This window comes from Phocoena sinus, chromosome X (assembly GCF_008692025.1).
Source record: "Phocoena sinus isolate mPhoSin1 chromosome X, mPhoSin1.pri, whole genome shotgun sequence".
NCBI lineage: Eukaryota > Metazoa > Chordata > Mammalia > Artiodactyla > Phocoenidae > Phocoena > Phocoena sinus.
Genome location: NC_045784.1, coordinates 110,670,115 through 110,684,855, shown reverse-complemented (window position 1 = coordinate 110,684,855; position 14,741 = coordinate 110,670,115). Strand labels below are relative to the sequence as shown.

General features: G+C 38.0%; 1 protein-coding gene across 2 annotated transcripts in view; it reads left to right on the top strand.

Annotated features, from left to right (window-relative positions):
• ZNF280C (zinc finger protein 280C) overlaps positions 1-10,880 on the top strand; it is a 54,202-nt gene extending 43,322 nt beyond the window's left edge. For both annotated transcript variants that reach the window (XM_032620971.1, XM_032620970.1), the window contains exons 16-20: positions 85-225; positions 4,651-4,713; positions 8,583-8,701; positions 9,103-9,139; positions 9,265-10,880. In XM_032620971.1, coding sequence (XP_032476862.1) covers positions 85-225; positions 4,651-4,713; positions 8,583-8,701; positions 9,103-9,139; positions 9,265-9,280 — 376 coding nt within the window. In that variant the 3' untranslated portion in view covers positions 9,281-10,880. The remainder of the gene's footprint in view (positions 1-84; positions 226-4,650; positions 4,714-8,582; positions 8,702-9,102; positions 9,140-9,264) is intronic.
• The last annotated feature ends 3,861 nt before the right edge of the window (positions 10,881-14,741 follow it).

Sequence of the window (14,741 nt, the reverse complement as noted above, 5' to 3'; positions counted from 1 at the left end):
CACCTTGGCTTCAATTAATAAAACATTAATAAGGCTTTACCATATTATTTTGTTTTACAATATATTTTTTCCTGTCTCCATAAGGTGTCTTCGGGGAGTTCACAAGTGCATTGAGTGTCGTTCCAAAATAAAAGATTTTGCAAGCCACTTTTCAGTATATATCCACTGTAATTTTTGCAGTTACAAAACAAACTGTAACAAAGCCTTTATAAATCATACGGTGAGGTGAGTTAAACATGTACACTGCCAGTCAAAACTGCCATTCAAGATATTTGGTTTTGGGGGGGGATTTTTATTTGTTTGTTTTATTTTTTAAAAATATTTCTCATGCGTTTTTAATATTTAGATATTTGGTTTTTGAAAACAAAGCCAGTTTGTCACATCAAGGATCTAAAAAGATCTAGCAACAGGGAACTTTTAGGATATTACCCAATACTGTTTTCCAGCATAATAACTCATGAAATTAGTGGAACAAAAATTTTAAGAACAGTTAGACTAATGAAATTAGAATAGGTTTGTTAGGGAAATTATTTTTCAAAGTCTTTCAAAAAGTGGTCCATAAAATTTAAAATTTTTCCAAAATATTTATCAATAAATACATGTAACCACGTGAGTGTTATCCACTTCAAAGCAGTCAACTTTTAGAGACTTCAGCTTTGTCAAAGACGCTAGGAACATCATCGGTGCTCACATGCTCACTCTCGCTCGCGCTCTCTCTCTCTCTCTCTCTCTCTCTCTCTCTCTCTCTCTCTCTCATCCATCTGTCTGTCCATTTGTCTTTCAAGCCATCTATCTTTGCATTCATTTGATGAATGTGAAATGAGAGAGTACAGGGATATTCCGGTCATGACGCTACTGTTGGAATTTCTTTTCATATATCAATTCTATTTACATTATTTGAGCACCTACCATGTACTCTATTGCTAGAGAAAGACTTCAGAGCCCACATTACTTTCATTTGAACCTCATTGGTACTTTATGCCTTTGGGATAGATTTTTTTTAATAGACAAAAATTATTCAGATATAAATATACTAAGTTGATTATTCAGATTGAGGTAGTTCCATTTATTTTCAGTCAGAAATAAGGTAAACCAATAAAAGTGGTTCTCTTGCAAATCATAACAAGACCTCTACATTACTTTATGGTCATAGTTAACTACCACTTTCAAGGATTTGCCCACATTTTTTAATGCCTTCAGAACTTAGCTCTCAGTTTTTTTGTTTCCCCTTGATGATCAGCCTGTCATCATGTTGCCTTGACTTCTTTAATGCCAGCACTTCACATCCACCTCTGAGGTGTTGTACCCCCTTCTTTACCACCATCCAATTTTACCTCATCATATACAATATTCATTCGTTTTGAAATCTCATCACCCCAGGACTTTCAGTCTTGACCCCGCTTTCCAGTCCAGCATCACCAATCCAATTGTATAGTCAACTTCACCCTCAAGTTCATCTGTTTTGAATGTTGCTTTGTTTTTTGTTCTAGAATCCTTTACATCTTCAATCATGCTTAACCTTGCTATCCTTGACTCTCTTATCCTTTTTGATCTTTCTCTATGCTCAATTCTAGACCACCAAACTGTGCCTGATTCAGTCAGCTCTGAATTCCTGATCTTTAACTTTAATGTGGTCCTGTCTTTTTAAAAATATCTCTTTGTTTTTGTCTACAACATGTTTAAATCCTTTTCAGTACCTTCAAGATTTTATTCTAGTCTCTCAGTTGTTAACCTTGCCTACTAATTACTCAGAGGTCATCCTTTTCATTTTTCCCAAGGTTAACCTCTTTCTACCTCGTTTTTGTTTTCCTTCATCCAAACATTAATCTCAGAAAAAGATATGTCCTCTTTTTCAAAGTTAATCCTGCCCCTCATCTCCTCCATTTCCTCCATAATCTTATGCATCTTCATTTCATTTTTCTCTCTACCACATTCCTTCTGCCTGCAAATATTTTCAGGTATTCTTTTTTTTTAGGATGAGGGAGATTTGCCTTTACTTTGCATATTTTCTTATCTTCCTTTTACTGTCAACATTTGTAAAGAGTATTCTTTACTATCTTGTTTGTCGTTTCTTTACCCTTTGTAATTTGAGTATCACCCCCATCTGTCAGTTCAAGCTGCCCCTTTGAAGGTTATCAGTCATGTCCTAATCTCTCAGTGTACTCACTGCTTTTCATTCTTACTCCTCCATGACTTCTTTAGAGTATTTGATACTTTTGATCACTCACTTTTGAAACTCTTCTCAACTTCTCTTAAACTATTACCACCATTTTTTTCTTGTTTGCTACTCCTCTATTTCATTACCTTTTCTTTCTTCAGCTCTTCTTGCCTCTTTACGTTTCTTTTCTTGGTACTTCAACCACTCTCAGAGTTTTATCTTTTACCTTTCAACTGTAAATCCTCCAATTTCAGTGCTGAGTTTTCCTGAGATCCAACTCTTCATCTCTAACTATTTGATAGATATTTTCATCTTTGACTCACTGGCATTTATACAGGACACAAATAAGTCAAACATTTTTGTCTAGGATCCAAACTCTTATCACCCCAATACCCTTTAAGCTCAGTCTGTCTCCACGCATTATTTCCATAAATGTGGAGCATCACCTGGAAATAATAGACTTTAAGTTTCTGAAGCCTATGGAGTTCTCTTGATCTGCCACCATTCATCATGGCTTCCTGAAAGTCCATCTTCTGTAATTTACCACTCTGCCTCACAACTACTGCAGTGGTTCTGCACCCATACCTCAGTTGTTCCAAACCAGACCACAGCCAACCTTTCTCTCAGTATACTGCTGGGGAGAATGCTGGTCTCTTATTCTGTGCCTAACACATGGCTCCCCAGTGGGGCTTTAATTCTGCCCCTAATTTCCAAGAGATTAAATTGGAAGTTATCTTTGGTGTTTCTTAAACCCATGGACCATTCTGTCCTCTCCTTTCCCATTTTCCATAGGCTCCTCAACTGTCCTGTAGGACCTCTAACCCCATTCTATCCCAAAATATTCCCAATTGGCTCCAGACTTCCTTCATAGCCTTTTTCTAATTTCCAGTTAGCCCCAACCCTGCACTGCATTGTCATCACGCACACTGATTGCTTACTCATCGTTAGCCTCATACAGAACTGAAATCTTCCACTTTTACTCTTCTAAGGGCCTTGAAGCTCTCTCTTCTGTTTCCCCTACTTCATTGGTGCCTTGCTTCCCTGGTTGCCTCAAGTACCTCTCCGTTAATTGGATACCCTCACTCTGACCTGTGTGGACTTTTGTCATAGGATTAAGCTCTGTACATACAGAAGCTTCATTTTTCTCAGAGGTTGAGTATCTTTATTCTCGGCCCATACCAACTCTGTAATCATACAGAAGTCAAGCCTCCCAGACTAATTAATCTTCCCCAATGTATAGTTTGTCCCATATTCAATATCTAAAGTGACTTTTCCTTAATTCTTTGGAATGCCCTTCTCCTTCCCTTTCATTTTACCTTCTGTGAAGTATCTGATCACCACAGCCACTCGTAGGAATCAGTTGTTTCTTTGAGTTCTGTACTACTCAGCTATTCTGCCTCATATTAAATACATGTCTGTCTTACCTACTTGAGAGAGCAGTTCTTTGTATTCACCATAGCACCTATTCTGAGGATTTTTTCTTGGGATTATAGGTAGCCATTTTCCCATGTATACATGGTATGCTGATGATAGTTACTGTGTGTCTAAGGGTAACCATTGACTTGATGTGTTGTCTGGTTTGGGTCTGTCAGTGCAAGCTAGGGCTAGTACTTTTCAAACTTTATCTTGCATAAGAATCATCTGAAAAACTTGTTGAAACTGATTTCTGGGCTCCACCACCAGAGATTAATTCAGTAAGTCTGGAGTGGGAGCTGACTTTGTATTCCTAATAAGCTCCCAGGTGATACAGATGCTGCTGGTCTATGGACCACAGTTTGAGTAATACTGTGCTACACTAATCCCAGCTAATTCTGCCTGACTTTCTAATACAGGAAAGCTTTTCTTATCAGTTTAAAAGGGGGTATAAAAGCTATTAGCATTGGCTGCAAAATTTGGTTAGTGGTTTTCTGTTCTGTGCGGAGAGAAAGTATTGTTTTAACTCATGAGCTCTGCTTTTAATTCGCGTTCTTTAAAGCTCTCCTAGTGATTGCAAAAGATTCTTTAAATGTTTCATTTTACTGATGGTAAGTAATGTCATTTAGCCCAAGAAACATTTACTTCCAGGATCATTCAGATTGGTCCCCTGGGCTAAGTATATCAAGATTAGAAAGTAATAATTATTATTCATAACAATTTATATTATAGCAAAATACATTATTAGCCAATACCTTTTAAGTTGTTCTCAACTCTTAGCAGTTGAAAAACTTAACTTGATGCTCTTTGCATTTTTAACTCTAAAGGTTTTTTTTTTTTATAATGGTGAGGTATGATCATTTAAGATTATTCTCAGGGAAATATGTTGTTCGAAAACACACAGGGAAAATGAAACGTAAGATAAAAATCTTGAATTAAACAGAGATGCTAATAGAGTTTTATAACTTAAATCATAGTCTTTTATTCAAAACTAAGAAACTAAGCATAGGCTTGAAAACTGATCATAAAATTAATGACTTATTGTATAATAAAATCTCATTTGTCTTTTGTCTCTCCAGCTCTCATAGCAACCAGCCAACTAAACGGTTTTATCTTTTTAAGAAGCATTCTGGAACTCTCAGGTAACTACTCGATCTTTTTTTTTTTTTTGCGGTACGCGGGCCTCTCACTGTTGTGGCCTCTCCCGTTGCGGAGCACAGGCTCTGGATGCGCAGGCTCAGCGGCCATGACTCATGGGCCCAGCCGCTCCGCAGCTTGTGGGATCTTCCCGGACCAGAGCACGAACCCGTGTCCCCTGCATTGGCAGGCAGACTCTCAACCACTGCGCCACCAGGGAAGCCCTACTCGATCTTTTTTCATTCTCTCTACTGAAAAATTATAGTAGCTTTTTAACCTGATGCTGGAGTGCCTAGTTTGGAAAATGAAGTGATTGCTACTAGACGTAATAGAGTTCTGTACTTTATATCCTTACCTCAAAGAGGGGATTGCCTATATTCTCTAGCTAAACTTGTTTCAGTGATGTCAGGCCTTAAGGTGAAACTTTCATGAATTTGCATTATAAAATTAAAAAAATAAGGCTCTCCAGCAATATTTGAAAATTTAAAAGACTTTTAAGATACCTAGTAAAGTGACTAACACTACTTTGGTTGTGATCAGTATATAGCCTTCATAATCCTTGGGGCTTTTTTATTTTTGAAATAAAAGTACACAACTTGTTTACTGTTCAGAGGAATTGTTGTGAACATTTCTAAAGGCATTGATAATTCATTTTGGTTATACCACACACACTTAGCTCAGAATCCACTAAGAACCATTTTTTCACATTCTTCTAATTCCTTTTCACTCTATATTCCTTTCTTTAATTATTTTGTTCATGTTCTCATTGCTATTTGAAATACCAGTGTCAAGATCTTTGTAGCAGGAGGCTAAGACATAGACTTAAGTTTAGCCAATAGTTGTTTTGATGCTTTAGGTTAGTGGAAAAGTAGAAGAGGGGATGCTGTGTCTCAGGACCTTTGTATTTTATTATTCCTTTTGCCTCATTTCCTCTTCCCCAGATATCTGTATGGGTAGCTAGCTCCCATGGTAGCTACCTTTAGGTAGCTCCTTTAGGTCTCTCCTCCAATGAGTGAGCCTTACATGGACCGCCCCATTTAAAGTAGCATCCGGCCTTCCCTGGTGGCGCAGTGGTTGAGAGTCCACCTGCCGATGCAGGGGACACGGGTTCGTGCCCCAGTCTGGGAGGATCCCACATGCCGCAGAGCGGCTAGGCCTATGAGCCATGGCCACTGAGCCTGCGCGTCCGGAGCCTGTGCTCCGCAACGGGAGAGGCCACAACAGTGAGAGGCCCGTGTACTGCAAAAAATAAAATAAAAAAAAATAATAATAATAGTAAAGTAGCATCCTTTCCCCAGGCCCCACCCCCAGCACTCCCTCTCTTCCCTTTCTTGCTTTGTTTTTACTTCATGGCAGCTTTTTACTGTTCAATGTATTGTATATTGTGTATTTCATCCTCTTGTTTATTGTCTATATCTTCTCACTAGAATGTGTGTAGTTCAGATACTGAGCTATGCCAGACATTTGCTGGGCATTGAATAGTGCCTGGCACATGATAGGCATTCCATAAATATTTGTTGAGTAAATTAATATTGAAAGTGACATATGTGGAGTATGTGGACGATAGACAAATAGCTCATAGGCAGAGGAAAGTTTGATTCCATTTTTAAAATATATTAGTGCTATTTTTAAAATATTACTAAATTCAAGGCATTAGAAGATTCTAATAAACTATATTTAGGTATTAACCTGTACTAAACATTTTTATAGTAATGAAAAGGATTTGTAAAGATGAGAATTTAATTTGATTTTTACCTCACTATTGTCAAACACAGTTGTGTGCTTGGTTCTTAAATTAACTGTATGACTTTAAAGATCTGAGGTGCTTTTTTCTTACCTTGGGTGGATCTCAAATTTAAACAGAAAATTGGTTATTTTCTGTGTATGGGAGGTTTCATACTTGTAATTTTACAAAATAAATTTTGTAATTAATATTTTGTTAAAATGCAGTGTTCATTCTTTATTGTACATCTATTATGTATAACACAGTGTAGCAAGTCCTATAAAGATGACAGTGATGAAGAAGGCTTGGTACCAATCTTCAAGGAATGTACCATTTACAGTATAGTGTGAACATAAATAACTACAGAAATTAATGCAAGGAGGTTTGTAATAAGTGCAATGAGAGTTACTGATTTCAAAAGAAAGAAAGGTTTCTACTTAGAAGAAGAGGCACGGGGCATTTTAGTTGGAAGAAATAGCATGAATAAAAATGCAGACAGGAAAAAAGCAGAAGACATACACAATGAATGGCAAGTAGTACAGTTTGAATGGAGCATGAAGTTCATATAACATAGCATTAAGTTCAGAGTCTGGGGAAATGGTTTTGAGCTGAGATGCAGATTGTGGAATCCTTGAAAAAGGCTGGGGAATTTGGACTTAATTTTAATTTGAGGATGTTGGGAAAGCCATTGCGGTTTTGTGTAGAATCAAGGGTACTGAAAGAAGATCAATTTGGAGGGGTATACAAGGTGAGTTGTAGCTACATGAGGCACATAGACTGGTTAAGACTATTGCAGTAGTTAACACTGATTTAATAAGATAACCTGGGTTAAGGTGGCGAGGTGGTGTCATGTCACATTTAAGAATATGGGCTCTGAAATGGAACCCTCTTGAATTGTTGGTGGGAATGTAAATTGATACAGCCACTATGGAGAACAGTATGAAGGCTCCTTAAAAAACTAAAAACAGAACTACCATACGACCCAGCAATCCCACTACTGGGCATATACCCTGAGAAAACCATAATTCAAAAAGAGACAGCTCCAGACTTTTTCCCGGACTCCCTCCCAGCTAGCCGTGGTGCACTAGCCCCCTTCAGGCTGTGTTCACGCCGCCAACCCCAGTCCTCTCCCTCCGCTCCGACCGAAGCCCAGGCCTCATCTCCCAGCCCCGCCCACCCCAGTGGGTGAGCAGACAAGCCTCTCGGGCTGGTGAGTGCCGGTCGGCACCGATCCTCTGTGCGGGAATCTCTCCGCTTTGCCCTCTGCACCCCTGTTGCTGCGCTCTCCTCCGTGGCTCCGAAGCTTCCCCCCTCCGCCACCCGCAGTCTCCGCCCGCGAAGGGGCTTCTGGTGTGTGGACACCTTTCCTCCTTCACAGCTCCCTCCCACTGGTGCAGGTCCAGTCCCTATTCTTTTGTCCCTGTTTTTTCTTTTTTCTTTTGCCCTACCCAGGTACGTGGGGAGTTTTTTGCCTTTTGGGAGGTCTGAGGTCTTCTGCCAGCGTTCAGTAGGTGTTCTGTAGGAGTTGTTCCACATGTAGATGTATTTCTGATGTATTTGTGGGGAGGAGGGTGATCTCCACTTCTTACTCTTCCGCCATCTTGAAACTCCCTGCATGATTTATTTTTAAGGCCTCCTTTCTTTTCTGACTTTATCATCAATTAAATAGGACATTAGATTGTAGGCTTCACAGAGTGTATCCTTTTTTGTTCACTCTTGTATCCATAAGATCTAGTAGTACAGAGTATGTAACGAAGGTTCTCAGAAAATGTGTATTGAATGGATGAATATTGTAGCCTTGCTTTGCAGATGGGCAAAGGCATGGAAAGATTGTACCTTGCACAAGTTATATAAGTTAGTGGAGTCATGAATGGGCTTTAGTTCTCTTCACTCATATCTTTTGGAAACCGGCATCAGAGGGAACAAGCTTGTAGAGCACTAAATGCTAGCATAATTTAGACATGGCTATGCCATTTTCTAGAGACATGGTTATACCATTTCATATATATCGGGTTTATATAACAAAATTTGCAAATGGTGATCATGACACATAAAAAGTCAAGTTATTACATGGGAAAATAATGATTGAACTTGTATATGGATTTTCATAAAAGATAAAAACCTTTTCTTTCTGTCTTCTTTTTTTCATAGGGGCATTACTCTGGTGTGCCTTAAATGTGATTTCCTAACTGATTCTTCTGGTTTAGATCTTATGGCTAAACACTTAAGTCAACGTAAAACTCATACTTGCCAAGTTATAACAGAGAATGGTACGTATATAATTGTGTTACTTTGGATTTCTGATACTTATTCCAGTGTTTTTGATCAGCCACAATATGGCTCTTACATATTAAAATGATAGTTTCATTCCTCATATATTCTTTAAGAATTTTTTTCTTGAAGTATAGTTGATTTACAGTGTTGTGTTAGTCTCTGGTGTACAGCAAAGTGATTCAGTTATACACATACACATAGATTCTTTTCCACTATAGTTTATTACAAGATATTGAATATAGTTCCCTGTGCTATACAGTGGGACCTTGTTGTTTATCTGTTTTATATATAGTAGTTTGTATCTGCTAATCCCAAACTCCTAATTTATCCCTTCCTCCCTTTCCCCTTTTCATTCCCCATATATTCTATTTTAAATGTAAAACTCTTCTAATTTCAGTTCCTGGGAGTATCTCAGCTTCTGGACCCACTTCTGCGTAAGTTTAATATTCATTTAGTGCATTTTTCTTTGATGGATTTTAGCACTGTTGCATTTTTTAAATGTATCATTAATAGAAATGAAAAATATTAAAGTATTTTGTTTTTGTTTTTGTTTTTAAAGCCGCTTGTTGAAATAGATTCCTGCTCTATGGAGCTCGTGCAACCTGGTGCAAGACAAGTTGGAATTTCCTAAGTTCAAAGTTCTGAAGTGTTTTCTTACACAAAGGCAGTTTCCTAAGTTCAAAGTTCTGAAGTGTTTTCTCATACGAAGGCGGTTAAACAGCCAAGTTCATGACACTAGTTCTCATTATTCAGCTCTTTTCAGCTTTCAGATGGCACTAGAGTCTTATTCCACCTTATCTTTGTGTCAGGTTAACATATCTTAACATATGTTTTTCTCTCCAGTTGGCTCTCTTCAAAAATAACTTTTGTTGCTATGGTCTTTTCTTGCTTTGCTTAAAATAATTTGTGTTTTTTTCTGCTATACTTGCTTTCAGAATATTGCATTCCAAAAGATGTGACTGTTCATCTTTTTTTGTCTGTTTTGTCTGGTTTCTTAGTTAATTTCTTATAAGTCTTACAATTTTAGGTCAGATAGCTGTCTTTTTCCTCATTCCTTTTCTGTCATTGTTCTATTTTTCGTATTTTTCAGATGCAGAAGCAACACAGAAATTTCAAAAAAAGTCCAGGGTACTCCTGGTCAGTGTCCCCCTTCGATGGACACATCTGATGCCTGTTCTCTCTTTCCAAGGAATGTGAATTGTTTGACTGTGAGACCTCCTCTAGGTTGTGGCCTTAAGAAATCAGATCTTAGGGAGAGTCCCTTCCTTCATGACTGGCCTCCCATAAGACTGATGCTAATGTGGCCAGATATGACCTCAAGGCCCACCAAATTGAGCACAACTTCCCCCTGGGGGCTTTGGTTCTTGATCTTAAGCTTATGGGTTGATTCTGACCAAGAAAAAAGCCCATCAAATCAATGCTTCAACATCCAAGTTGAAGTTTAATCATTTTGGCTGCTGCCCTTTAATCTTTCTCTAGCATGCATGCAGTCCAAGGAATATAAAAACTGGTTATGTAGGGAACCAAGGTTATTTCCATGTTCTTGGAAAACAAATTTCTAAAGTTAGTGATTTTTACTGTCATTTAAAGTTTTATCCAGTGTTAAAAAACCCTAGGAGTTTTCAGCAATACTAATATTCAATTTTTTTTAAGTCTAATTTAATTTTGTTATCTTGGTTTTATGTTGTCTTCACCAAATTTATTAATGTCTGTTTTGTCATGTCCTCTTTTATTTCTTTTCTTTAAAACTTGTTTTGTGTTTCTTTTGTTTCATTAATAACTCCCAAAAAAATCCTTACAATTCTCCACATATTTTATGTAGCTACCTATTGACTTCTTAATTTGGTAATTGTTTAGACCATTAGACATTATTATATCCTCTGTCTATCTTGGGACTATCATTAACATTATCTTAGTGATTGTGAGGTCAAAGACATAAAGAATTGGCAAAAAACACTTCCTACAGACCTTAAAACAAATTTTAAAGTTACATTTTCTGTACATCTAACACATAATGTCTTCTTAGCCATTAATGTAACTCCTTTGGATAAAGATAATATATCCAGAAAATATTGGGACCAAAAACTGCACTTGTTTCTTGCCCATATATATATAGATGTATATTTTTTTTTATTTGGTGTTTGTTTATTTTGGTTACATTGAATATAGATTTGCTGAACAGTTTTGATGTTATTACTTATTTTTTTAATAAAATTTGTATTGTTAAAGTGCCTTTGGAATTATTTTCTAATAAATAACTTTGCATAAAAGCTGTAGATTTTAGGGCTTCCCTGGTGGCGTAGTGGTTTAGAGTCCGCCTGCCGATGCACGGGACACGGGTTCGTGCCCCGGTCTGGGAAGATCCCACATGCCACGGAGCGGCTGGGCCCATGAGCCATGGCCACTGAGCCTGCACGTCCGCAACAGGAGAGGCCACAACAGTGAGAGGCCCACGTACCGCAAAAAAAAAAAAAAGCTGCAGGTTTTGTCATACAACTAGGAGCATTGCTTTGCTTCTTACATGGAAGCCTGATTACTTGGCCTACAGACTGAGAGCTTTATCTGTTGAATCCATCTTCTGGTTTTTGCTTCAGCGCAGTTAAAAGCTCACTGTGTATACTTTACTAATTTTTAGAACTTTAAAGGGTGGCAAGGGTCCCTTTGTAATCCTAATAACCGTAAAGGTGGGCAGGCTCAGAAGTTGTTTGGCTCAATCATGAGTGGTTTTTTTCCTCTTAGCATTAGAACTTCTTGAATTGTACTTTGAAACTTAGTCCGTTTGGGCTGCTATAACAGAATTGGGTGGCTTATAAACAATAGAAATTTATTCCTCATTTTTCTGGAGGCTGGAAGTCCATGATCAAGGTGCTGGCAGATTCATTGTCTGTTGAGGACCTGCTTCCTGGTTCATAGACAGTCGTCTTCTCTCTGTGTCCTCACATGGTAGAAAGGGCAAGAGAGTTCTCTGTGGTCTCTTTTACAAGGGCATTAATCTCTTTCATGAGGGCTCCACCCTCATGACGTAATCACCTAATGATGCCTCACCTCCAAATACCATCACATTGGGGATTAGGTTTCAACATTTGAATTTGGCTGGGGGGAGGGGGAAACATATTCAGCCTATAACAGAAACATATTGAAAGCCAATTTCAAGGATCACTTGTTATGTAGTCCATTTGTAACTCATAGTCAAAAGAGTTGAATTTATTAGTTTCAATTTTCCAGACTGATTTCTGCTGTAAATGATTTTCCAAAATTTCCAAAAGTTGCTTGTTTCTTAGTAGTGGACTTGGCGATATTTCTATTCTTTATTTCCATATCTGTCTCTAAGATGTTTTTTCATTCACCATCTTTCTATCCATTTTTTTTTTACTTTTCAAAAATTGTGGTAAAAATATATAACATAAAATTTACCATTTTAACCATTTTCAGGTGAATAATTCATCAGTATTAATTGCACCAAGCTTTAAACTTTTGCCCAGAAATAACTTCTTTGTGGTTTTAACATAGGGTCTCTTTTTATATACAGATATTTTCTCTGCCTCTGTCATAGTTCACAAATACGATAAACCACATTCTTGCTATAGGAATATTTTAGGCAGGGGTGCATCTTTGTGTTCTTCCATAGGATTCTATTACTTACAGTATATATTAGGTTCATTTTCTTAAAGTATAATGCTCTTAGAATTCTGTATCCCGTAGCATTTTTTTACTTCATTTAAATAAAACATCTCAGTGAGTACTAAGCTTGCTTATTATAGGCAGTTAGTTGAGTTTTAATTGGTGCTAGTGAGTTTTAGCTTGACAGTCTGATCTCTTTACTTTCAGGCTAAATAGTCCTTTCACCTGATTTAGAAATAGCCATCTTACACACGCATGCTTCTTGGTTACAGCTGAATAAAAAGTGTGATTGGCTCAGTTTCAATCCATCACCATTATTAGAAAAATAACCTCTGAACTACAAAGACTGTTTCTTACTCTGTTTTGTCAAACTTTGCCAAAACACCTCTTTGGACCTCATTTATTTGTTTAGTAAATATTTATTGAGCACTTACTATGTGCCTGATGCTCTTCTAGGTGCTGGCAAAACAGACTGAAATCTCTGCCCCTGTGGAGGTTATTTTTCAGTGTTGGAACATAGACAATAGAAAATAAGAAAAATGTATAGTATGTTAGATGATGATCAATACTCTTGAGAAAAATTAAGTACGGAAGGAGGATAGTGAGTACGGATTGGTAGTTGGGAGGTTGCAGTTTTAAATTTGGTGATCCGAATAGGCCTCCATGACAGGTTGACAACTGAGTTAAAGACCTGGAGATAAGGAAGTGAGCCACTTGGGTATCTATCAGAAGAGCATTCCAAAGAGACAACAGCAAAGGCAAAAGCCCTGAAGGGGGAGTTAGAATCCTCATTCGTTGCTGATGGTAATGCAAAATGGTTTAGCCACTGTGAAAAACAGTTCGGTGGTTGCTCAAAAAGTTAAACAGAATTACCACATGACCCAGCAGTTCCACTCCAAGGTATGTATCCAAAAGCCTCGAAAGCAGGGACTCAGATACCTGTACATGCATGTTCATAGCACTATTCACAATAGCCAAAAGAGGGAAACAGGCTAAATGTCATAAACAGATGAAGGGATAAATAAATTGTAGTATATTCATAAAATGGACTATTATCTAGGCATGAAAAGGAATGAAGTAATGATACATGCTACAATGTGGATGGGCCTCAAAAACACGATGCTAAGTGAAAAAAAATCACAGGTCACATTGTATAATTAGACATATGGAATATACAGAATAGGCAAATCTATAGAGACATAAAGAAAGCAGATTGGTGTTTGCCAGGGGGAATGGGGAGCGACTGCTTAATAGGTAGAGTTTTCTTTTCAGGGTGACGACAGTGTTGAGGAACTAGACAAGATGGTTGCACAACATTGAGAATGTACTAAATGCAACTGAATTGTTCACTTTAGAATGGTTAATTCTATGGCATGTGGATCTTCTACAAAAGAAACCTTAGCAAACTAGGAATATGAAGGAAACCTCCTTAACCTAAACCTAATAAAAATCTACAGCTAGCATAATGAGAGGAAGAAAAAGAAGGGCCCTGAAGTAGGATCATGCCTGGCTCAAGGAATAGCAACAAGACTGATGGGTCTGCAGTAGAGTTGGGGAGAAGGGGGGACAGTAGGAGATGGAGCCTGAGAGGTAATGTGGACCATGTAGTATAGAGCCTTACAGGCAATTGTGAAGATTTGGCTTTTATTCTGGGAGAGGAGGCCATTAGTGGATTTTGAACAAAGGAGTGTTGTGGTTTTTTTTTTTAATTTTTATTTTTTATTGAAGTGTAGTTGATTTACAGTGTTTCAGGTGTGCAGCAAAGTGATTCAGTTATACATACATATATACTTACTTTCTAAGTTATTACAAGATATTGAATATAGTTCCCTGTGCTATACAGTAAATCCTTGTTGTTTGTCTATTTTATATATAGTAGTGTGTATCTGTTAATCTCAAATTCCAAATTCACTCCTCCCCCCTTTCCCTTTCGGTAGCCAGAAGTTTGTTTTCTATGTCTGTGAGTCTGTTTCTGTTTTGTTTTGTTTTTTAATTTAATTTAAAAATTTTTTATTTTATTTTTGGCTGTGTTGGGTTTTCGTTCGGTCTTCGTGCTTCGTGCAGGCTTTTTCTGGTTGCGGCGAGCAGGGGCTACTCTTCATTGCAGCGTGCGGACTTCTCATTGCGGTGGCTTCTCGTTGCGGAGCGTGGGCTCTAGGCACGCGGGCTTCAGTAGTTGTGGCACACGGGCTCTAGAGCGCAGGCTCAGTAGTTGTGATGCACGGGGCTTAGTTGCTCCGCGGCATGTGGGATCTTCCCGGACCAGGGCTCGAACCCGTGTCCCCTGCATTGGCAGGCGGATTCTTAACCACTGCACCACCAGGGCTGTCCTATTTGTGTTTTGTAAATAAGTTCATTTGTATCATTTTTTTAGATTCCACATATAAGTGATATAGTATGATATTTGTCTTTCTC